Genomic DNA, 26,930 nt, shown 5'->3' with positions numbered 1-26,930 from the left:
ATCACCGTAGTTAGAACTGGCGTTAGGGGTCCATCACCGTAGTTAGGTTCAGCGTCAGGGAAGCTCGGAATAATCTAGATAGGTTTAGTGTCAGGGAATCGTCGCCGTAGTTAGATTTAGTCTCAGGGAAGTTCAAATAAAATCTAGTTAGGTTTAGTGTTAGGAACCCTCGCGCTAGTTAGGTTTAGTCTCAGGGAAGCCCACTCTTTCTATAAAAACATCAATTTTTTGGGCTTGTAGCAGCCTATTGCTCCTAGTTAGGGAAGCAATCAAACATATCCCAACGGACATTTAGTGCCGAACAGGCATATTCATTTCTTGCCTACAACACAGAGTGGTCGGATGGTGAGACTCTGATTTATTGATCCACCTCCTCATCCAGTGATGAAGAAGAGGAACCCCCTAGGAGACGCCCCAGGACCACCACTACAGTTGAAGCCCCCGAGCGAGATGACCCCGCCGCAGTTCAAGCACCTGAGCGAAGTGACCCCATTTGGACCCCCACAATAGACATTTATGAGCCCCAAATCCCAGAGTACATGGGCAGCTCAGGGATAAAATTTTATATGGCAGGGCTCAGTGAAATGGACTTTTTCAGGTTCTTCTTCGCTGATGACTTTATAGCTCTTATGGTCTCCCAGACGAATTTATATCCCCAACTGTATATTACTAAGAACCCCACATCATTTTATGCCCAATCCCACAGGTGGACCCCTGTAGATGCAGCAGAGTTGGGCAAGTTCTGGGGACTTCACTTGAACATGGGGCTTCTGAAAAAGCCGTCCATTAGGACCTACTGGAGCACGGACATCTTATACCACACCCCGATATACCGTATGGCCATGTCCAGGATGCGTTATGAGGCAATACTTCACTTCTTACATTATACGGATGAGCAGTGCCCACCCCGAGATGACCCCAGTTTTGACCGTTTGTACAAACGGAGACCCCTATTAGACCATTTCAGTGCCCGGTTTGCCCAAGCATACACCCCCGAGAAGTGTATTTCTATTGATGAGTCCCTGGTACATTTTAAAGGGAGGCTTCAATTCCGCCAGTACCTGCCGAGTAAGAGGGCAATGTATGGCGTGAAACTGTATAAGCTGTGTGAGAGTGCATCAGGGTATACCTACAAATTTAGGATATATGAAGGGAAGGACAGCAGTATTCAGCCCCCAGAATGCCCCCCTTAATGGGAATTTATGCGAAAATGGTGTGGGATTTGGTGCACCCACTGCTGGACCAGGGTTACCACCTCTACCTGGATAATTTTTATACCAGCGTCCCACTCGTCAAGTGCCTCGCTTCCAGAAGTATTGTGGCATGCGGCACTGCTAGAAAGAAATCTGAGAGGCCTCCCTAAGACTCTGCTTGGGCAAACACTCAGAAGGGGTGAGAGCAGGGCACATTCTAGCAGCAACATATTGTGTGTCAAGTACAAGTACAAGAGAGATGTCCTTGTATTGACAACAATACATAGCCACACCAGTACCCATGTACCTGTATGAGGTACCAGTACAGAGACCCCCAAACCAGACTGCATCCTGGACTACAATAGGTACATGGGAGGGGTTGACATGTCAGATCAAGTCCTGAAGCCCTACAATGCCATGCGGAAATCGAGGGTGTGGTATAAGAAGCTGGCTGTGCACATCATACAGATGGCATTGTACAATGCGTACGTGCTACGTCGATGTGCAGGCCAGAGGGGAACTTTCCTGGAATTTCAAGAGGTGGTTATCAAGAACCTAATCTTTAGGGACCAAGAAGAGGGAGCACACAGTACTTCTGGAAGCGAGGCCACACGCATCGCACCATGGCAACACTTTCCAGGAGAAGTTCCCCAAACTGGCAAGAAGGGAAAAAGTCAAAAGAGGTGCAGAGTCTGCTCAAAGAGGGGGATAAGGAAGGACACAACATACCAATGCGACACGTGTCACGAAAAACCAGGGCTCTGTATGAAAGATTTGTTTTCGAATTTATCATACATCCCTTATTTTTTAATTTACCCCGATGCACGCCGCACAGCTTATCCCCCTCATCTTTCCATTCTGAGCCCTGTCGTGTGCCCAGGCAGCTAATAACAGCCACATGTAGGGTATTGCCGTACCCGGGAGAACCCACATTACAGCTTATGGGGTGTATATCTCCGGTGGCACATTCTGGGCACAATATATCGGACACTGAATTGGCATATATATAAAGAAAATTGCAAATCTCACTCTGCACCATCTGCTGCGCATTATCTTTTACAAAGTACCTGTGGGGTCAAAATGCTCACTACACCTCTAGATGAATGTCTTAAGGGGTGTAGTTTTTAAAATAGGGTCACTTCTCGGGGCTTTCAACTGTACTGGTACCTCAGGGGCTTCTGTATACATGACTTAGCACCAGAAAAGCTTCAGTAGGCCAAATGGTGGTCCTTTCCTTCTGAGTCCTGCAAAGGGCCCAAACGGCAGTTTATCACCACAAATGGGGTATTGCCGGACTTAGGACAAATTGGGCAACAAAATGGGGTATTTTGTTCCCTGTGAAAATAAGAAATTTTGATCAAAAATGACATCTTATTGGAAAAAAATGAATTTTTTTTAAATTTCACAGCCCAATTCAAATAGGTGCTGTGAAAACACTGTGCGGTCAAAATGATAACAACAACCATAAATGAATTCCTTGAGGGGTGTAGTTTTCAAAATGGGGTCACTATTGGGGGATTCCTACTGTTTTGGCACCTCAACACCTCTTCAAACCTGGCATGCTGCCTAAAATATATTCTAATAAAAAAAAAGAGGCCTCAAAATGCACGAGGTGCTTCTTTGCTTCTAGGGCTTGTGTTTTAGTCCACGAGAACAGTAGAGCCACGTGGGACATTTCTAAAAACTGCAGAATGTGGACAATACATATTTAGTAGTGTTTCTCTGGTAAAACCTTCTGTGTTACAGAAAAAAATGGAATAAATTTGAAATTCAGCAAGAAAAATTAAATTTGCAAATTTCACCTCCACTTTGCTTTAATTCCTGTGAAATGCCTGAAGGGTTAAAAAACTTTCTAAATGCCGTTTTGAATACTTTGAGGGGTCTAGTTTTTAAAATTGGGTGTTTTTATCGGGGTTTCTAATACATAGGCCCCTCAAAGCCACTTCAGAACTGAACAAGTACCTTAAAAAATAGGCTTTTGAAATTTTCTTAAAAATATGAGAAATTGCTGTTTATGTTCTAAGCCTTGTAATGTCCAAGAAAAATAAAAGAATGTTCGAAAAACTATGCCAATCTAAAGTAGACATATGGGAAATGTGAACTAGTAACTATTTTGGTTGGTATAACCATCTGTTTTAAAAGCAGATGCATTTAAATTCTGAAAAATGCAATTTTTTCAAAATTTTCTCTAAATTTTGCAATTTTTCACCAATAAACACTGAATATATCAACCAAATTTTACCACAAACATGAAGCCCAATGTGTCACGAGAAAACAATCTCAGAATCGCTTGGATAGGTTTAAGCATTCCGACGTTATTACCACATAAAGTGAAATATGTCAGATTTGAAAAATGGGCTCTGAGCCTTAAAGAGGCTCTGTCACCTGTCATTTACAGCGAGATCTCGCGAGATCACGCTTCCTCTGCTGTAACTACCACAGACAGAGTAACGAAGTGCAGAGATTGTGAATAGATATTCCGTGGAATGTCTATTCACTGTCTAAACACTTCAGTATTGTTAATGTGAAGTATAAGACAGCACATAAGGATCTTGCAGGATCCCTATGTGCTGAGTAAATGAATGGAGAGGAGTGCAGGACGCTGATTGGTCAGCGTCATACACTCCCCTGTACAACGCCCACTTGGTCTAAAGGAAAAATACGCCCAGTTGGGCATTAAGCAACTCATTAGCATAAATCTAAAATCGCTAATAAAGTGGTGAAAATAGATAGTTTTATAAAATAAAAAGCATTACTGTCACCTACATTATAGCGCCAATCTCCTTATGGAGGAGATAGGGCACTTATAATGTGGTGACAGAGCCTCTTTAAGGCCAAAACAAGGCTGCGTCCTTAAGGGGTTAAAGGCTATAGAAACGTTTGAAAGGCAAACACATATATATATATATATATTTATTTTTTTTAATAAAAATGGTGTATCAGCGTGTTTGGTGCAACTTTACAAATATTTTTCATAAAAAATTTGCTTTACTTTTTTACATACAGTTGGTTTGTATTCTCTATACAGAGCAGCTGCATCTAGCGCTATTCACTGAATCCGTTATTCCTCGAACCTGATGGGTTCAGTGACAGCGGGTTCTCCGTGGGTCTCTGACACGCAGGATCCACCTGTAATCTATCACATCTAAGTTATGTTCTTACATGTGACCGTTTACAGGTGCATCTGACACGCAGGACCCGCTGTCACTGAACCCGTCAGGTCCAGCGGACTAACGGATTCAGTGAATAGCGCTAGATGCAGCTGCTCTGTATAGTGAATACAGAGCAGCTGTATCTACAAAAGTAAATCGAATTTTTAATAAAAAGTATTTGTGAAGTTGCACCAAACACACTGATACACCTTTTTATTTAAAAAAAAGAAAAAAGATTTAAATTCAAATGTTTCCATAGCCTTTAAAGAGAAAGTCTGTTCTCACATGTAGGTTTCTGTAACTAGTGGAGCATTCGTTTTATCTGTTTACATTCACTAAACTGGCCTTTTATTTCTTGAGTAAATTTTTACTTGGATCTCTCGAGTGTTTAAGAAATGATAATTCTGTGTACTACATATCTTGCCTCGACATGTCACTATAATTACATATAATTATGCTTCTTCATTTTGTTATCATTGCTCTGATGAACAGGATATCCCTTTTCATTTTAAGTAAGTAATGCTAAAAATAATGATCGCACCTCCTGTCTTTCAGAAACAGCTTAAAGGCATAACATTCATTCTGCCTCACCCTATGTGCACTTTTATCATGAGTTTAAAATCACAGTAAACCAATTGTTTTCATATGCCCGGAAACCAGAGATTTTACTAAGAGCACTAGATCCAACCACCTTTTGTTCATTCTAGCATAGTGGGGCACAATAATACATTAAAAAATATAAATAGATATAAATGGTTTTTTTGGGTGTGACTTCAGAGTTGTGCTCCATATTTTTTATTTATAAATCTTTCCCCACATTTCTGATTATAAAATATAATGGAGCAGATTTACTAATGCTGTCTAAGAGATAGACAGCATAAAACATAGACCAGGCAGTCTGAAGATGCCCCAAATTTATCACAATGGCACACACTGTAAGATAAATTTGGTGCATCTTGCTGGACCTGTTAGACACTTTTCTTATACCACTTTGGCATATTTTAGCTTAGTTTAAGCCACATTTCCGATTCTACCCTTTTTTTAAACGTTACTAGTGAGGTGCAAATGTCTGTGCTTAAATTAGTCTACAATAAATTGTGACAAAATTTGATACATTTTTCAACACATTTTAGATGCAGATACAGTAGTAAATCTGCCCCAATGCTTTGTATAAGGAATACTTAAAAGGGACCTGTCACTAGTTGAAATAGTGAGACACCGCTATTCAGGTCAGTAAGCTAAGTCAAGTTTTTTTTCCTGGAGCCCCCCATTCCAGAGAAATGGCTCACTGTTGTGTTTGTTCCCTCTATGCTAATTTGCTGCATTTAGCCAACATGGTGAGAACCACCCTCAAGCTGATTGGTCAGCATCAGAGTCAGGCAAGCTAGCTCCACCCTGTTGGCTAACTACAGCAAATTAGCATATGAGTCCACACAACAGTGGGCTATATCTCTGAAACGAGAGGGGGGAGTCACGAAAAAAGAAGAAAAAACATCGCTGGAATCAGGGAGACAGCGTTATTCAGGTCAGTTAACCAGTTCAACTTATGTAACCTAGTGACAGGTTCTCTTTAAAGAAGCACTCCCACAACATTTTTTATTCTCTAGCTCATTGGGAAGGCACATTATGTAAATTGTGGTGAAGGTAATTTTCTTATCGGTGGCTGTATTTGTGAGTTATCCACTCCCTTCTGGTCCTCAGCTGTGTCATGTGACCAGCAATAAGACTCTCCAACTGCCACAGCGTCTCATGTGTGGACAGGAAGTCAGGTTCTCTATTCATTCCTATAAGACTCACATCGAGGTTGTGATACTACACATGATTCACACGAACGTGGCCAACCTCAGACGTGAAAAACTGCAGTTTTTCACCTTTGAGGTGCACTTGTGTGGGATGCGTTATCACGCATCCCCCATAGACTAGAGTCTATGGAGGGATGTGTAAAGCGCAAAAAAATAGGACATTTCCTATTTTTTCACGGACCCTTCACATGCACCGTTGAAACGGTCGTGTGAACGAACCCATTGAAATACATGAGTCCGTGTGACGGCCGTTGTTTTAACGGCCATCACACGGACGTAATACGCGCTAGTCTGAATGAGCTCTAATGGGCCAGAGAGTAAAAATTTTTGTGGTGGTGCTTCTTTAAATTCTCTATAGTATCACAATTCTCTATTGTTCTTCTAGTTTTTTTAGTCCACATTATAGATGATAGCCAATCAATGAAAACTCGTTAAATTAAAACGTTTTCCCTTAGGCCGGGTTCTCACGTATTGTAAACACCGCAGAATTTCCGCAACAGAATTCTGTGCAGAAATTCTGCAGCATTTACAGTAGCAGGAAAGTGTATGAGATTTAGAAACTCTCATGCCCTTAATGCAGAAAAAAACGCAGCAAAAACTTTCATAGATTGACCTGCGGTGCGGATTTTAAATCTAAAGCATGTCAATTTATGCTGCGTTTTCATTGCTTTTCTGTTGCGGGTTTTCCCCATTGAATTCACAGGGGATGTAAAACCCGCAACAAGTAGCCAAGTTTTGCGACGGAAAAGGAAGCGATTCCGCCACAAAAATCGCAACTCAGAATAAAAACAAAACTTTATACTTACTACCCGGGCTTTGTCATAGCAACACTATCTTCTGTTCTTCTTCCAGGCCAGCCTCCTGGGATGGCGTTTAATCCCATGTGACTGCTGCAGCCAATCACAGGCTGCAGCAGTCACATGGGCTGCAGTGTCATCCCAGGAGGCCGGACTGCACGTCAACAGAGGGACGCATCGCCAGAACTATGAGCGGGGTAAGTATGAACGTTTTTTTCTCTTGCGCTGCTTTCCGCAGCGAAAATTCTTCCCGAAAATACCACAATGTGCAGTTTTGGCCTAAGAAATCATCAGTGAGTTTGGGATATTCCCTAATAAATAATTACTGTTGAAAGTTTTTTCTTTTTTACCAGAACTTGTTAAAAGTTTACAACCCCTTCAATTTATAATGACATATTTTGTAAGACATGTACTTTGAAAATGATTTGTTTGAGTGAACATTTTGTTCACAAGGTTAGGATTTGTGGAAGCAAATCTGCATCTTAAATCTAGGATTTCTGACATGGATTTGCATGTGGATTTGCACGCAGATTAGCTCCATTGAAGTACAATGGAGCTAATCCACTGCTTTTTAGCGTGGGATTTATGTAAATTATGAACATGGTGTGGATTATAAAATTCGCAGTGCCGTGATTATTTTGCACACGTTTTTCCTGGAGCATGTTAGGCCCCATTTACACGTAACCTAGTTTTTTTTTTCCGTAATTGCAGATAAAGTATTGACACTTTAATTTCTATCAGCCACGGACACCTTACTGTATATTTACGGGTGTGTGTCCGGACCGTAGAAATGAGACTCAAAAATAGGACATGTCCTATTTTTCGAATTTACGGACTTGGCTCCTATACTTATTACTGTGAGCACGGTCCGAAAATGCGGATGACACTCCGCGGCCCATCCGTACAGTAGTTACTAAACGTAAATACTGCACGGACATGTGTATGGGGCCTTATTTAATGAGGTATAAGAAATCCAATTCACATGCATTGCCGGGGGAATTTCTGCGGATTCTGTTTAGATATAGGTGCGGAATCAGTGTGTAAATTTGGACAGAACCCACAACATGTGCGCCTACACTTAGGGCTTATTCACACGATCGAGTGCAAACGCCGACGTAAAAAATGGCCAGTTTTCATGCCTGAGTTGCACCCGTGCGGGACCCGTTTTCACGTATCCCTCATAGACTTGAGTCTATCGAGGGATCCGTGAAAACGGAAGAAAATAGGACATGTTCTATTTTTCAACGGACCCTTCACACGGTCCGATAAAACAACGGCCATGTGAACAGCCCAATGAAAGACATGAGTCCATGTCACTGCCGTTGTTTTAACAACGGACCTATTCAACGTTCGTGTGAATAAGCCCTTAGGGTCCTCTTACACGGCCCGATGTGGACCTTGTAAACAAGCGCAATTCACCTGGACAGCTTGCAGATCAGCGCTCGTTTGCTCCTTTCACAAGGATCTATGTATGGGGACGAGTGCTTATTACTACAATCGCTCGTCACCATACATTTCTATCATGTTGGCAGCACGTCTCCCTGTATACACAGGGAATTGTGCTACCGACAACGATAATATTTCTGGCTGCATAAACGATACAATCAGCCGATGAACGAGCGTTTCCTCGTTCATTGGCTGATTGTTGCACTGTTTACACGGGGCAATGATTGGGAACGAGCATTCTGTGAACACTCGTTTGGCCGATAATTGGCCTGTGTAAAAGGGCCTTTAGCCTCTACATTAACTTGGTGTAAAATAAGAATCGCCCTGTGTTTAGAGATATAGCTTGAAGTTCCTAGGTCCTGGGGCAAAAGCAGTAAATAGAGCCACCGCCCTTCCGCTAATAACATCATGCTGTGTAGAATCAGTATGCAGTATAATAATAATAAAGTAATCATATGTATATTGAGGTAGTTCTGTCCAGATTACATCATTGTGCAGTATGCATTATGTCTCATTGTTCTTCCAATGCTGTTCTGTTTTCTTATGTTTCAGGGGTACATAACTGCACCTCCGCCACTGCCCACATTAAAAAAAAGTACTAGAATCCAGAATGAGATTATAATTGTACTGCCGTGGGGAAAAAGTGGCCAAAAAGAACAGTAAATATGCCGCACAACATGTGCGCGTCACCCTGGTCAATGTCACTAAATGTAATTCGAGCTAAATAAAAGTGGAGGGGAAGGCAAAGAAAGATTTTGATTTTTAAAAGGAAAGTAACTTCATATATTTTCCCCATACTGCTTTTTAATCTTTTTTTTTTACATGCCGCGTAAGGAAGGCACACGTTATTGAAGCCGGAATCATTATTACACATGAATGTCTTTATTCTAACTGTATTATAACCTATTCTGGGTGGTGAGGTTGCTCTATTCAGCCTAATCTCCCATTGAAAGTTTGGTCAGTGAGCAGCGTCTGGTTTTTTAAGAGGTGTTAATTCTAGCCTCTGGGAATTATCAGTTCCAGCAAGATGCGTTGTGCCAAACCCTCTGCAGCTGAGTGATTGAACAGTACTGGAGAAGAGAACTTTCTCAACTCACAAGATATGAAGTTATGTGCAGCTGTAACCTCATGTATAAAGTAGACGGGTAAAACATAGATACAGATGAGAATACGAGAAATACATGCTGTATTAATAGGCTAAGTATGGTAACATGTGTGGTACATAGTTAGAAAGCTTTAACTTTGCATATGAGATTTCGGGCTCATGCACCAAAGTGTGTGCATTTTCAGTCGTAATATGGTGTGCAAAACAGAACCGTATTGCGGTCAAGTAGTCTGAGTGTAATTCCTTTTCACAGACTGAGTTTTCCTCTAGAAGCACTGAATACAGCATGTGATGGAACATGCTGTAACTTTGCATGGACTGTATTTACCACCATGATGGCATGCATAGCCCTGTTGTAATACAGTGACAGTATAATAGGGGTCCCAAATATTCTTGTGTGAAATAGACTTTTCTTTGCTCTTCTGTTGAGATGTAGAATAAAACTAATACCATATGCATTACGATTTTCTACAGAGAAAAAAAAGCAAAGATGATTCTCTGTAGCCCTTAGACCCCATGCACACGACCGTAGATTTAGTCTGTAATTACAGACCGTAATTGCGTTGCGGAATTAAGGACCAATTCATTTCTATTGTCGACGGACACCTTCCCGTAGAAAGTCTCTGTAAAAAATAGGACATGTCCTATTTTTTTTATTTTTACGGACTGTGCTCCCATACTTTATATGGGAGCACGGGCAGCAAATGTGGGTGGCTGTCCGCGGTTTTAATAGTTAACAGGTTAAAAAAGTATAATACATGGGGTCTGATCCACCTTTAACCCAATCAGGACTGAGCCTGTTTTGGCCTTGAGGATCAGCCCCATTTTTTTCAAATCTGACGTGTTATTTTATGTAGTAATAACTTTGGAATGCTTTTACCTATCCATGCGATTCTGAGATTGTTTTCTCGTGACATATCGTACTTTATGTTTGTGGAAAAATTTGGTCGATAAATTCTGTATTTATTTGTTAAAAAAACACCAACATTTTGAGAAAATTTTTCTAAATTTAAATGTATCTGCTTGAAAAACAGATAGTAATACCACACAAAATAGGTACTAGTAAACATTTCCCATATGTCTACTTTATGTTTGCATAATTTTTTTAACATTCTTTTATTTTTCTAGGACGTTACAAGGCTTAGAACTTTAGCAGCAATTTCTCACATTTTCTAAAAAATGTAAAAAGGCAATTTTTTTTTTCCAATTAAAGTTTTTATTTTTTGAGGAAAAAAACCAAAACATGAGCGTTTACAACAATCCTCACACCCTTAATCCAAAGGATAAAAAAAAAAAGGCTATTTTTTAAGGACCAGTTCAGTTCTAAAGTGGCTTTGAGGGCCTTATATATTAAATAGACCCCATAAATCACCCCATTTGAAAAACTGCACCCCTCAAAGTATTCAAAACAGCATTCAGAAAGTTTTTTAACCCTTTAGGCGTTTCACAGGGATTAAAGGAAAGTAGAGGTGAAATTTACAAATTTTATTTTTTTGCCGAAATTTATTTGTAATTCATTTTTTTTAACACACAAAGTTTTACCAGGGAAACGCAACTCAATATTTGTTTCCCAGATTCTGCTGTTTTTAGAACTATCCCAAATGTGGCCCTAGTGCGCTAATAGACTGAAAGACAGGTCTCAGAAGCCTAGTGGATTTAGAGGGCCTCCTTTTTTTGGAATATATTTTAGACGCCATGTCAGGTTTGAAGAGGTCTTGTGGTGCCAAAACAGTGGAAACTCCCCAAAAGTGACACTGTTTTGGAAACCACACCCCTCAAGGAATTTATCTAGGGGTATAGTTAGCATCTTGGCCCCACAGGCCTTTTGCTATATTTATTGGAGTTAGTCTGTGAAAATGAAAATCTACTTTTTTTCTGAAAAATCTAGAAATTTTCAATTTTTACAAGAAATAAGGAATAAGAAGCACCCCAAAATTTGTAAAGCAATTTCTCCCGATTACGGCAATACTCCATATGTGGTAATAAAGTGATGTTTGGACCCACAGCAGGGCTCAGAATGGAAGGAGATCCATTAGGATTTTGGAGTGCAGATTTTGCTGGATTGGTTTTCAGTGCCTTGTCACCGTTGCAACACCCTGGAGGGACCAAAACTGTGGAAAACCCCCAAAAGTGACCTCATTTTGTAAACTACACCCCTCAAGGAATTGTTTAAGGGATATAGTTAGCATTTTGACCCCACAGGTTTTTTGCTGAATTTACTGGAATCAGACCGTGAAAATGAAAATCTACTTTTTTCCTGAAAAACATAGACATTTTTAATTTTTACAAGGAATAAAGGAGAAAAAGAACCCCGACATTTGTAAAGCAATTTCTCTTGATTACGGTAATACCCCATATGTGGTAATAAACTGCTGTTTGGACCCACGGCAGGGCTTAGAAGTCGAAGGAGTGCTATTTGGCTTTTGGAGCTCAAATTTAGCTGGAATGGTTTTTGGGTGTCATGTCGCATTTTCAAAGACCCTGAGGGACCAAAACAGTGGAAAGACCCCAAAAAGTGACCGCATTTGGGAAACTACACCCCTTAAAGAAACTATCTAGGGGTATAGTGAGCATTTAGAACCCACAGGTCTTTTGCAGAATTTATTAGAATTAGGCCTTATTCACATGGACATGTCCGTTTTGCGCGCGCAAAAAACGCTGCATTTTTCACGCGCAAAAGGTCCGTGTGGCATCAGCATATGGTGCGCGGCTGCGTGATTTTGGCACAGCCGGCATCATGATGACACTCTGGTTTTATGTTTACAACCTTTCTGTTTTCATTCATTGTTTGTACTACTGTTGCGCGAATCACGCGCGGCACCCGGAAGTGCTTCCGTGTGACTTCAATGGGTGCGTGCAGCGCAAAACACGGGCAAATATAGGACATGTCATGAGTTTAACGCAGCGCACATACGCTGCGTGAAATTCACTGACAGTCTGAACGGCCCCATTCATTAAGATAGGTCCGTGCGACGCGTGTGAATATCACGCGCGTAGCACGGACGTAAAACACGTTCGTGTGAATAAGGCCGTAAAAATGAATATCACATTTTTTTCCACTAAATGTTACATTTTTTCATTTTCACAAAGGATAAAGGAGGAAAAAACACCAAAACCTTAGTAAAGCAATTTCTCCCGAGTAATACCACACATGTGGTCATAAATGTTTTTATTAGAAATTAATTAACCCTATCCATTTTTTGCTTTTTCATTTTACTTTTTCCCTCCCCGCTTTCCAAGAGCCATAAAGTTTTTTTCTTTTTCCGTCAGTAGAGTGGTGTGAGAGCTTATTTCTTGCGGGAGGAGTTGTAGTTTCTAATGACACCATTTATAGTACCATATAATGAAATTGGTAGAGTAGACCTCCAATTTATATTATAAGTTGTTAAATTTATCCCTCCATGCTCTGGTGTACACCACCTATTAAATCATGAAAAATGTAGGTATAGGGAGAGAGGAGGAAAGGTAGAGCATGGTGGACAATGTCGCCTTCAATTTTTTATTGATACCGACTAGTGTAGTAGGAGAAGGATTATACTGTGCAATGTCCCCTTTATTGCCACATTGTGTGGTATTTTGATTAAATTATTGCACAGTGTGATTACAGCTTTAAACAAATTCTACTGGGTAGGGAGCTTGTTGGCCCTACTACTCAGGTGGAAATAAACGAGGTGGTGCTGCAAGGGTTATTTTTGTATCTGTAAGATACCTTGCATATGCACACTACAGGAGGTTGTGTTCAAACTCTATGAGCAACTGCCTGATCATTGACTACCTTTTAAGCGTTGCCGCTCCGGGATGACGATTCAATCCAAGTGACCGCTGCAGCCAATCACAGTCTGCAGCCAATCACAGGCCTATCACCAAGGCAACGGTGACGCGTCCCTCTCTCGACATCCAGCCCGACATCCCTGGATGACGCGACAGTCCATGTGACCGCTGCAGCATGTGATTGGCCTGTGATTGGCTGCAGCGGTCACATTGGCTGAAACATCATCCAGGGATGTCGGGCCGGATGTCGATAGGGACGCGTCACCAACGCAACGGCCGGGAGGCCGGACTGGAGGAAGAAGCAGGAAGTTCTCCGTAAGTACAAACGTCTTTTTTTTTTTTTTTACAGGTTGCTCTATATTGTGATCGGAATTCACTGTCCAGGGTGCTGAAAGAGTTACTGCCGATCAGTTAACTCTTTCAGCACCCTGGACAGTGACTATTTACTAACGTCGCCTAGCAACGCTGCCGTAATTCCGGGTGCACACATGTAGCCACCCGTCATTACGGGAGCTCCATACACGATTTTTATGGGCTTTCTTGAATTACAGGTTCGGTCCGAATCAAACTTTTTCAAGAAATTCGGCGAACCAGCCGAACCGAACTTATCATAAGTTTGCTCATCTCTATTCACAAAGTAAAAACTATTTGTTAAAAAAATAAATTGTTTTGTTTCACCTTTTATTAGTCCCCCTAGGGGACTTGAACCAGCGATCAATACATGGTACAATACTGGTACAATACATTGCAATACTAATGTATTGCAGTATATTGTCATTTTTACAGGCTTCTGTAACAGCGCGATCGCTGTTCCTGTCCGTTAGTCCTGGGTGTCAGCTGTAATACACAGCTGACACCCGCAGGTTATGCGTGGGCTCAGTGTATGAGCCTGCTCCATACATAACCCCCTGCACCACAACATGCTATTAAGTCGTGGTGCACAAAGGGGTTAATGCGCAGCGGATGGGGCAAAGTGAAAATTAAAAGTGCCCAGTTTGTGCCACTGAAGACATATACCTCATAAAATGTTAAGCGATCCCTTATATGTCGAAGTAAACGGCTGTTTGGGCACATTGTAGGGTTCAGAAGGGAGGGAGCGCCATTTGGCTTTCGGAGTGCAGATTTAGCTTGGTAGTTGTTTGATTTTGGGTTTCACTGGTATTTCAGTTTCTAATGTGGGGCTATATTTAAGCTGTGCGGTGTACATCAGGGCATAATAGGAGGGTATAATAATGCGGTAAATAAATAATCTGCAGATATGTGGCCAGTGTCGCACTGATAAATGTTGCCCAATCTTATCTGCTTTTGGAACGCTCTGCACATTTGTGTCGTTATATTCTGAGAGCCAGAACTTTTTTATTTTTTCCCCAACGGAGCTATGTGAGGGCTTATTTGTTGCGAGACAATCTGTCGTTTTCATTGGTACAATTTTGGGGTACATGTGATTTTTTTTATAACTTTTTATTCCATTTTTTGGCAAGCAAGGTGACCAAAAACCATCAATTTTGACAATGTTTTTTATTCTTACTTTTTTTACAGTATTCACTGTGCGCTATCAATGACATGACATTTTACTTTAGTCTGCGGGTTGATACGATTACAGCAATACCATATGTATATAGTTTTTTTTATGTTTTGTAGCGTTTGCGCAATAAAATCACTTATTTTATAAAATTTATTTTTTGTGCCACCATATTCTGAGAGCCATAACTTTTTTATTTTTCAGTCAAAAAAGCGGGAAAAATAACATTATAGTTTTATAGTTTGGGTTGTTAAACGTGGTGATACCAAATATGTATACTTTTTTTAACGTGTTCAGTTTTTCCTATAATAAAAGTATTATTATAGGGAAAAAAAAGAATTTTTTGTAACTTATAACTTTTATTTTTACAGTTTTATAAAACATTTGAATTAGTTTTTGTTTAAACTTTTTTTTTTTGTCCCACTAGGGGACTTGAAGACCTGCAGCACTGATAGCTGCTATAATACATTACACTACCTAGGTAGTGTAATGTATTATAAACTGCCAGTGTGACGCTGACTCTCGCACTGACAGGAAGCCTATGAGGACCAGCCTCTGGCTGGTCCTCATAGACTTCCGTGCCTGGCAGACCTGGAGGCCATTGTCTGACCTCTGGTTGCCATGACAACCAACGCTAACACCCGCAATCGGTCCCCGGGAAAGTTTGTTGCTACAACTAACTTTCCCTGCGATGTCACATGATCGGGACCTGAACCAATCAGGTCCCGATCACGTCTCCGGGACCAGTGGCAGGTGTTAACAGCCCGATCCGAGTGTCAGCGCTACTCTGAGACACCCGATTGCTCTGTTGACACTCACCGTGAATTCACGTCAGTGCCGACGTGAATTTACAGTGAGCGGTCGGGAACTGGTTAAGGCTGTATTCATAGGGTGTATGATCTCCTTCTTTCCCACACTTCCTGTTGTTCCACTTGTTGTCAGCAGTTGACTCCGTTTGGCTGGGTTTTCACAAGGCGTTTTTGCTGTGTGTTTTTTTCCCCCCAACATTTGTTTATGTGGAACTGCAACAAAACAATGGCTAATGTTGGACTATGCAGTTCAGCGAACTGCGGAAAAAACTAAGCCATTTTGCCGCAATTTTTGCTAAATCATGGCAAAATAGTGCGTTTTTGCCACGGTTTGCATCATAAAAACACGTTTTGACTGCTACATCAGAAACCAGCCTAAGGGTTATTTTCTTTGACTGTTTTTACACAGTCTGTCAGGCAATCAGTACCTTAATTAGTTGAGTGCTGTGCAAAGTTCATATGCAGTTCTGCTTGTTGTTCCCCTGGCCATTATACCACGGTTTTTCCAAAGCGTTATTTGTTTTATTGTGATTCAAATATGCAGCAGAAATGCCCCGTGAAAAATCATCTTACCTACATAAGGCTTCGTTCACATTTGCGCCAGGGTCACGTTCCGACGTTCCGTCTGAGCTTTCCATCAGAACGGAGCCCTGACTGACACAAACGGAAACCAAAGGTTTCTGCTTCCATCGCCATTGACTTCAATGGTGATGGATCCGTTGTCAATGGTTTCCGTTTATCTCCGTTGTGTAAGGGTTCCGTCGGAATGGAGCCTAGCGTAGTAGACTACGTTATTGATTCAGTCAAAGCAACGGAACCCTTGCACAACGGAGACAAACGGAAACCATTGGCACCGGATCTGTCACCATTGAAATCAATCGTGATGGAAACGGAAACCTTTGGTTTCTATTTGTGTCAGTCAGGGTCCCGTTCCGACGGAAAGCTCAGACGGAACGTCGGAACGGGACCCTGGTGCAGATGTGAACGAAGCCTTAGTGATTGTTATTCTTCACACCTTGTTCAGTCTCTCTATTTGGCTGTCACTACGCACCCAACTAACATTTTTAGCCTCTCTTTCTTCCTTCCCTCATCTTTTAAACCTGTTTTTATTACTCCATTACTTAAAAAAAATCTCTTGAACTGTCCAGCTCTGTTAACTACCGACCTGTCTTTAATTTACCCTTCATCTCTAAACTCATGGAATGCTTTGTTTTCTCTCGCCTAATCCACTATCTTTCTGCTAACTCTCTTCTTGACCCCTTAAGGTTTGGTCTCTACACTTTACAGAAACTGCTCTTACTGAAGTCTCAAATGATCTCCTGATGGCTTAATGCAATGAAAACTACTCTCTATTAAATCTTTTGGATCTATCTGCTGCATTTGATACTGTAGAACACGAACTGCTACTTAGTATGCTTCACCCTATTGGCATGAATGGATACTATTGAGGAAAACCCCTTTGGTTTTCTTCCTATATCTCTGACTGCTCATTTCATTTTCTAGCTCTACTTCTTCTATTTCCCTTTTGCTGTTGGGGTTCCTGAGGTTTAAGTCCTTGGTCCCCCTCTTTTCTCTCTCTGCACAGTTCCTATTGATAAACTATCATCAGATTTGGCTTTCAGTACCATTTTTACGCTGATGACATCCTATTATATACCTCTTCACCTCCTGTTCTAATACACAACACCAGTCTGTCCGCTGTCTCTAACATCACGTCCTCTCTCTATCTGAAATGAAATCTTTTAAAACTGAGCTCCTTGTGTTTCCATGATCTAACCTTTATAAACCTAATGTCTCCATCTCAGTGTGTGGTACTACCATAACTCCTAGGCAGCATGCCCGCTGTCTTGGGGTTATGTTGGACTCAAATCTGTTCTTCACTCCCTATATTCAATCACTTGCTCTCGTCACCTGCACCTCAAAAAAACCTCCAGAATGCTCCATTTTCTTACTGTTGTAATAGCTAAAACTCTATTTGTCTCACGGATTTATTTTTGTAGTAACTACTGTAACATATTACTAGTCGGTCTTCCTTCTATATCCTAAAGCCAGGTTAATCTTTCTGTCTAATTTCTACAGCAAAATGCCTCTACCCTGTGCCAGTCCCTGCACTAGTTGCCCATTCACTTTAGAATTCAATTTAAAATGATTACTCTCACCCACAAATCTCTCTAGTGCGCTGCACCTGTCCCCTCCTTCATATCTGTCTACCACCCTACCCGTGCTCTACGTTCTGCCTATGACCTAAAATGAACATCTTCCATAATCCGAACCTCACACTTCCATCTTCAGGATTTCACATGCTTCAACAGTTCTCTGGAATGCGCCACCTCGGACAATCAGTTTTAAGCTTGCATCTTTTTAGGCAGGCCTTTTATATTCCTTAATTTGAATTTTAACATGCTCTCTATATTATTCCTCAGAACCCAATCTCATATCTCTCGCACTCAATGCACTATAATTCACAGATACTGGCTGATTGACTGGCTCATTCAGCTTTATGTGTCTTCCTCAAATTTGTATAAAAGATTGCTTGACCATAATACATATCAAGCAATTTAAACTCTTGTGTCACCCCTATTTCCTCTTAGATTGTAAGCTCTTGTGAGCAGGGTCCTCACTCCCCTTGTTTGAATTGTTAATTAGTTTTGTCACTATGTAATGTCTGATTTTCTTTGTACATGTTCCCTATGAATTGTAAAGTGCTGCTGAATATATTGGTGCTATATAAATAAAGATTATTATGATTTTTATATGCATATTATGTACATATTGTCCCTCAACTCCCCTAAGATCAGTCGAGCATGTATGTTTATTGCCATTTTCTCCTTACTACTTTTCTGCTTTTGGGATAACCTTTGATTCTGCCATGTTCTTCAGACTACACATCAAAGCCCTTACCACCTCCTGCCTTCACCATTTTAAAAACATTTCTCAAATCCGCTTTTTCCTCAACATGGAGTCAACAAAAATGCTTGTACATGCCCTCACCATGTCCTGCCTAGACTACTCCAACATCCTCCTCTGTGTTCCCCCCTCTATCCCATTCTTGCACAATTCCAATCATTTCTCAACTTCACTGCTCAGCTAATCCACCTTTCCCCTCATTCCTCGACCACCTCTCCCTTCTGCCAGTCCTTTCACTGGCTACCGATTGTCCAGCTAATTATATTCAAAACACAGGCAATGACATACAAGACTACAATCCGACTACGCTATTGCTTCCGGCAAAACGACAGGTCCGGTGCACAATACACACTAACGGAAACCATGGGCACCGGATCCGTCACCATTGAAATCAATGGTGACGGAAACAGGTTTCCGATCGTGTCAGTTTGTGTCTGTTCAGGGTCCGGTTCTGACGGTAACCTCCGACGGATTGTCAGAACGGGACCCCAACGCAGATGTGCACGAAGCCGTAGCTACTTCTAGCTTCACCTGCTGTCTTTTCCTTTCCTTCGTAAATTGCAAGCTCTTAGATTGTATTAGATTGTAAGCTTTGTGTGTAAATCGTGCCAAAAGCAGTGTTTGACATTTATTGGCAGCAAAGTTTACACTGCAATATGGGACAGCTATTTGCATCTTTATTTGTTTAATTTTTCCTCTTTTGTAGATTAAAACAGATCCATTATCTGCCTACTCTGTACTTTGCTAATAGGTCCTGTTTAAATCACATTTTTTGGCCCACGTTTGACCTATATGCCGGGAGAAGCTCCCGACATATACGTTAAATGCAGGCTGTGATGGATTCCTAACAGTGGCATCTATCACCTGTAGACTGTAATGGTATCTGTTTAACTAATATGCTGTGAACTCCCATGAACCTTTATAGCTACGGGTGATGGATGCCACTGGTAGACATCCGTTTAATGCATATGTAACCCATAGACTGTAATGGCATTTGTTTAACGGATACGTCATGAAAAGCTATCGAACAGCTCATGACTTAACAGTTTAACGGATGCTTGTGGCGGATGCCATACAGTGGATCCGTCACCCATAGGCTACCATATTAAAAAAAAAAGTATACGTTTTCTTACTGTACTCTGCGGGAAGTTATAGCAGAGTCTACTACGCTATTCCATACCTATACTGGCTAGACAGAGGCCAATTTGACACTTTGGCTTCTGTCTGACAATAAAGCCTTATGGACACATTTTGTGTGTACATTGGGAGCTTTCCTGATGTACACGATAAACGTAGGGCCCAAACGTGATGTAAACAGGGCCTTTCATATAGTATAAGTCAATTTCATACATTCATTCAATTTTCATATCTATACTGTTTGGTACTAAGTGTGACTTACAGTATTCGTTATTTTACTTAATTATTTTGTTTTCTTTTGTCCATTGCAGGGAAAAGAAAGAAACAAAATAAGGGTGGGGAAGGCGGTGATTGGCGAGAACGGAGGAACGCGATTAGACTTGGTGATGGGCACACTGTAGAGACCCTGGTGGTGGCGGACGCTGACATGGTGCAATATCATGGACCTGAGGCTGCGCAGCGATTTATTCTTACAGTCATGAATATGGTTTGTATGTGACAGTAGGAGACAGATTGGATTTACATACAATAATTATTATCTGGTATGAGTGTATGTATAGCAGTAGTATTATGCTAGAAGAAAACGTCATTAGATCATTGCCCGAGTCTTATTGATTCCTTTACGACACTTACCTATAGAGTGCAATTACACATCCAAAATGGTTTTTTCAGGGGACAAAAAATAGCTGCCTATATTCTATATACTAATATGCGGCTGCTCCCCTCCAGTCCATTAATCATATTACCCATTTAGCAGAGCTGAGGTGAATAACATGACATACTTCTCCATTACCCTTACTCCTAAGACCTGGAAGAGTCTTTCTTCTAAGAAGCCTAAGTAGACAGCTTAGGCTTCGTTCACATCTGCACTAGGGCTCCGTTACTGATTCCGTCAACTACGCTATTGATTCCGTCAAAACGACGGAACCCTTGCACAATGGAGATAAACGGAAACCATTGGCACCGGATCCGTCACCATTGAAATCAATGGTGATGGAAACGGAAAAATATGGTTTCCATTTGTGTCTGTCAGGGCTCCGTTTCGCCGGAAATCTCTGACGGAACGTCGGAATGGAGTCCTAGCACAGATGTGAATGAAGCCTAAGGGTATTTTCACACGGCAACGCCAATTACGTCTGAAATTCTTTGAGGCAGGCGTCTTTTTACGCGCCGTCTTTTGACAGCGGCGCGTAAAAAAAAAAAAAAAGCCTGTCTGCACAGAACACCGTAAGACCCATTGAATTCAATGGGCAGATGTTTGCAGACGGTTTGGAGCAGTTTTTTCGTCCGTAATTTGAGGTTTAAAACTCCTGAATTATGTCCGTAAATAGGGCGTGTGAACATACCCTCAGTGGAACACACCTCTACTAGCCCCCAAATTGGAGCTTTTAACAACTGCATTAACAAGTTAGATTTTGATAGAACACCATAAATTAAAGGAAACCCACCCTATGGCAGATTACAAGATTAGGTGTTCCAATATATATATATATATATACACATATACACAGTATTTCAGGACTACAATCATTTTGGATTTGGTATGTTCTATATCAGGGCAGTCTTTTACCATAAATCACTAAATACATACATAATGTGATGGCAGATGTGAAAGCTGAAATGATGCCATTTCATTAAATTGTTAGTAGGATCTAGTCATTTATGTTGTATAAAAGAATGAAAAAGTATGTTAGAATTGTTTCGCTAAGTTTGGCACATTTATAGTACACGTGCCATTGTCAGACACAGATTTATTTTAAGCTGATTGTGGAGTAAAACGTGGATTGAATTACCAACATGGCAAATAAAAGTTCAGAAGATATCATTTAAACCCAATGACTCATTAATTTCAGCATAGCTGGGCATAAACGAGGATCAGATTGCTGTTGTTTAGAGTCCATGGTTAACATTAAAGAACAGATTACATGTCCCATTGAAACGTGCCATTTGACAAACCGCGCCAATGATGAATGACAAAATCAGTGGTGCCGTAGACATCACTAACTTTTAGGCCAATGGAGTCAACTTGTATGTGATACTATCTTCAATAGCAACACTAAGAACCTAAGTTTAAAACTGAGTGACATAATGTGACTGCAACACTGCACCATGCAAAAGTTAGTTGTGTATGGTTGTGTATGTATGGTGACCATGGCATGTGCACAACATTTTCTATATATTTTTGTTGGAGTCGGCTTCAAGGAGGAAAAGATACAAAGTTACTAGCTATTAGCTGAGAACTTACTGAATGGCGCATTACATTACGTATTATGTGAGTGAGTTACATCCGTCTCCCCCATGCCTCTTGAACTACATACATTTATGCAGATTGCATTGCCGTATTGTCATTCAATGTGTGTAATATTCATCTACCCTTGTGCATATCTATAACATAAGATGAATGTTCTATTGAAATTTCACAGCAGCTGTTCAGAATTGTCCACGGAATAGTGTCTCTAGCAAGAATGTCCTTCAAGTTGGTGGCTTTTTCATAGGACAGCGTGATATCATCCAGTTCACATATAAATAAACATCTAGCCTATAAACACTTCAAGCTGTTTTGCATGGCCATAAATGAAAAAGGCCTAGGATATTCCAGCCCTTTATAAGGATTTACAACTGTCATTTGATTTATACCATCTTCTGCTGCATGGTGTAAGATTTCATTTAATCAGGACCCCTGGAGCAAACAACAGATTTATAATCTGCAGTTTTATTCTCCATGTGTAATGGAAACATTTCAGATTTAGACAACAAGGATCATGTATAAATAATAGATTACAGGTCCGTATATATATATATATATATATATATATATATATATATATATATATATATATATATATATATATATATAAAACAAGAAATATCATATTTATTGTGGTTAACAACTCAACTGATTTTTTGATTTTCAATATTGTCAATATTATGGTGTGGACCCACTGGGCCGTACCGCGTAGCGGTGATGGCAGCTGGCCAAACCGGAAGGTACACAGTTCAATGGTTCAGCGAGAGTACCTGAGGCAATCGTAGGCAGTGGCGAGGCGGACACGTCCAGAACCAGGCGGTGGGAAGTCGTTCGGTGAGGCGTAGCAGGGTAGCGTAGACTGTAGCACAGCACGGCAGGTAGCACAGCACGGCAATAGCACTAGGTAGCACGGAAACAGGATACGGGATACGGAATACAGGAGCAAGGTACACTGGGAGGCTGGAAGACACTGGGAGACCATAAGCAAGACGAACAACGGGAAAACTAACAACGCTCTGGCAAAGGGCAAGAGGGCAGAGCCCTTTTTATAGCCCAGGGCATCCTGGGCCAGATTGCAGTTTTTTGCAAAACGCGCGCACTGGCCCTTTAGGGCCGTGCACGCGCGGGCGCGCGCACCCGCCGGAGACACTCGGAACCCGGAAGAGAGTGCCGGCGCCTGACTGGGGGACGACGCTGCAGGCAGGTAAGCTGTCCATGGCCACGGCCGTCGGGGTTAACGACCGATCGACGGGCCGTGGCCATAGACGTTACAGTATCCCCCCTCTTACGCCCCCCTCTTCTTGGGACCAGAGCGAGAGAGAAACTTCCTCACAAGGACAGGGGCATCAATGTTCTCCTCTGGCTCCCAAGACCTCTCTTCTGGGCCGAACCCCCTCCAGTCCACCAAATAAAATGTCCTTCCTCCCACCTTCTTGGTAGCCAGAATCTCCTTTACCTCGAAAGTCCCAGATGGGCTGCCAGGAACCACTGTGGGACTAGGAGTCCTGGAGTAGCAGTTCAGGACCACCGGTTTTAGCAGGGAGACGTGAAAGGAGTTAGGGATCCTGAGAGTGGGGGGGAGCCGCAGCTTGTAGGATACCGGGTTAATTTGTAGCAGGACTTCAAAGGGACCAAGGAACCTCGGGGCAAATTTGCATGACGGCACCTTCAGCCGTATATTCCTAGAAGACAGCCAGACTTTAGTCCCTGGAAGGAACTGCGAAGGAACCCGTCTTCTTGTATCTGCCTTTCTCTTCATGCGGTCCACCGCCAAGAGGATAGAAGATCGGGTCTGTTGCCATATCTGTAGAAAGTCCCTGAAGGTGGAGTCGGCACCTGGGATATTTTAGAAACAGGAAGAGGTATACGAGGATGTTGGCCGTAGACGATGAAAAATGGACTGGATGTGGTCGACTCACTGGTGTGGTTGTTATAGGAGAACTCTGTCCACGTGAGCAACTGCACCCAATCATCATGGCGCCTGGACACAAAGTGACGTAGGTAGTTCTCCATAAACTGGTTAACTCTCTCGACTTGCCCGTTAGACTGGGGATGATAGGCCGAAGAGAAGTCCAATTTCACACCAAGGAGCCCGCAGAGTGCTCTCCAAAACTTCGAGGTGAACTGGACACCTCTGTCCGAGACAATATGCAGGGGCAATCCGTGCAGACGGAAGATGTGCTGTATGAAGAGGTCAGCCAACCGCGTAGCAGACGGCAGAGCGGTCAACGGGATGAAGTGAGCCATCTTGGAAAATCGATCCACCACCACCCAGATCACACTGCAACTCGCAGAAGGAGGAAGATCCGTGACGAAGTCCATAGCGACATGTTGCCAAGGGGCAACGGGCACAGGCAGTGGTTGGAGCAAGCCCGCAGGTCTGGAGTGAGCAACTTTATTTGCTGCACAGACTGTGCACGAGGAGACAAAGTCCATGACATCTTTGGGCAGCGTGGGCCACCAGAACTGACTGGTGATTAAATCTTGGGTCTTACGAGCACCCGCGTGACCTGCCAGCTTAGAGTTGTGACCCCAGCGAAGAATTCTTACTCGGTCAGCCAGACGCACAAAAGTCCTAGCCGGAGGAATGTCTCTGACTTGCAGGGGATTCACAGAGAAGATACAGGATGGGTCAATGATATTCTGTGGAGATTCCATGGCGTCCTCGGTTTCGAAAGATCTAGACAAGGCATCGGCCCTCACATTCTTGTCGGCGGGACGGTAGTGGAGTTCGAACCGGAACCGAGCAAAGAACAACGACCACCTGGCTTGACGAGGATTCAACCGCTGGGCCGTCTGTATGTAGGTCAAATTCTTGTGATCCGTGAAGATCAGGATAGGGTGAACCGCGCCTTCCAGTAGGTGTCTCCACTCCTGCAGAGCCAGTTTGATGGCCAGTAACTCCCGGTCCCCAATCCAGTAGTTACGCTCTGCGGGAGAAAACAGCTTGGAATAGTAACCACATACCACGGCCTTGCCTTTCGGTCTTTTCTGGAACAACAGTGCACCAGCACCCACCGAGGAGGCGTCCACCTCTAACGAAAACTGTAAGGACACGTCCGGATGGTGCAGAATGGAGGCAGATGTGAAGGCTTTCTTAAAGGATTCAAATGCGGCTTCAGCCTCCGGGGTCCACAACTTGGCATTCATACCTTTCTTAGTGAGGGTGGAGATAGGTGCTGTCAAAGATGAGAAGTTGGGGATGAAGAGTCGGTAGAAGTTGGCGAATCCTAGAAAGCGTTGGATGGCCCTTAAGCCTTGGGGGCGTGGCCACTCCAGGACGGCCTTTACCTTCTGGGGATCCATCTTGAGACCCTGATCTGAGATAATATAGCCCAGGAAGGATAGAGACTTCTTCTCGAACACACACTTCTCCAATTTGGCGTAAAGTCGATTCTCTCTTAGACAGAGCAACACCTGGCGGACATGACTTCGATGAGTTACTGGGTCTGGGGAAAAAATCAGAATGTCATCGAGATACACCACAACACAAACATACAGGAGATCACGAAAAATGTCATTGACAAATTCTTGGAATACTGCGGGAGCGTTACACAGGCCGAAGGGCATGACTAAGTATTCGTAATGCCCATCACGAGTATTAAAGGCAGTCTTCCACTCGTCACCTCGACGAATCCGGATCAGATTATAGGCCCCCCGCAGGTCCAGTTTAGAAAAAAATTTTGCCCCCCGTATGCGATCAAACAGTTCAGAAATTAAAGGCAGAGGATACCTGTTCTTCACTGTGATCTGGTTTAGACCTCGGTAGTCGATACAAGGTCGTAATGATCCATCCTTCTTTTTAACAAAGAAGAACCCTGCTCTGGCCGGGGATGAAGATTTACGAATGAAACCCCTCTCCAGGTTCTCCTTGATGTAAGCCGACATGGACTGGGTCTCTGGCAAGGAGAGAGGATACACTCTACCACGAGGAGGAGACGATTCCGGAACCAGGTCGATTAGGCAGTCATATGCCCGGTGTGGCGGCAAGGTCTCGGCCTCCTTTTTATTGAAGATATCGCCGAACATAGAGAAACAGAGGGGCAAACCTGCCAATGACTGAAGAGGAGCGGGCTGTGGCGGCTGGATGTGACTCAGACAGCGGTCAAGACACTTCGGGCCCCACTGGAGAGCCTCTCCAGAGTTCCAATCCAGGACGGGGGCGTGCAGACGAAGCCAAGGCAACCCCAGCAGCACGGGGTTGACTGCCTTGGATAGGACGAACAGAGAGATGATCTCAGCATGAAGGGCTCCCACTTGGAGTTTCAACGGCTTGGTTATGGACACAACTGGGTCTGGTAATGGCAGTCCATCCACCGAGGCAACGATCAACGGCCTTTCAAGCGGGATAGTGGGCAACTGTAGGAGATCCACAAGATCCTGGCAGATGAAGTTGGCTGCAGAGACGACGGAGTCCAGATATGCGGAGACCTGATGAGACCTTTCGCCAGCAATAATGGTTACAGGAATAAATAGTTTGGAGGAGAGTTCTTGCTTTAAGGTGTTGACGCCCAGGGTTGTCTCTCCAACCAAGCCTAGGCGCTGGGGTTTTTTGGCTTGTGAGGACACAGACGCACGACGTGGCCAGCGAGGCCGCAATATAAGCACAGTCCAGAGGTGCGCCTGCACTGTTTCTCCTGGACCGATAATTTTAGTCGGTCAACTTGCATCTGAACCTCAGGCAAAGCGATAGAAGCAGGCAAGAGGGGTTGCTGAAAGTTGGGCGCCAGTCTAGGTCCTCTTGGCGAAGGTTGAAGATGGCGGTGGCGGCTGATGAGACTCGTCCTGGTTCCTCAAAAACGGTTCGGAAAATTCGTGCGAACTCCTGGAAGTCTCGGGTCCCTGACGTTCCCAGATAGGGTTAGCCCATGCCAGGGCCTTGCCGGTCAGGAGGGAGATGATAAATGCGATCTTGGCTCAATCTGACGGAAATGCCCGAGAGTGCAGGGTAAAATGAATGTGGCATTGGTACAGGAACCCCCGACAAGCACTGGCGTCTCCATCGAACCGAGAGGGCAATGGCAGCGAGAACCGAGGGTCC

At 42.8% G+C, this 26,930-nt stretch overlaps 1 protein-coding gene across 1 annotated transcript in view; it reads left to right on the top strand.

The window, feature by feature from the left end:
- The window catches only part of ADAMTS17 (ADAM metallopeptidase with thrombospondin type 1 motif 17), a 281,500-nt gene that overhangs the window by 17,931 nt on the left and 236,639 nt on the right, over positions 1–26,930 (top strand). Inside the window, exon 4 of the mRNA XM_075858251.1 lies at positions 19,953–20,128. Within this exon, the coding sequence (XP_075714366.1) occupies positions 19,953–20,128 (176 nt within the window). The remainder of the gene's footprint in view (positions 1–19,952; positions 20,129–26,930) is intronic.

This window comes from Rhinoderma darwinii, chromosome 3, assembly GCF_050947455.1.
Source record: "Rhinoderma darwinii isolate aRhiDar2 chromosome 3, aRhiDar2.hap1, whole genome shotgun sequence".
NCBI classification, from domain to species: Eukaryota; Metazoa; Chordata; class Amphibia; order Anura; family Rhinodermatidae; genus Rhinoderma; species Rhinoderma darwinii.
The sequence above is the reverse complement of the archived record's forward strand: the minus strand, read 5'-3'. Positions and strand labels throughout refer to the sequence as shown.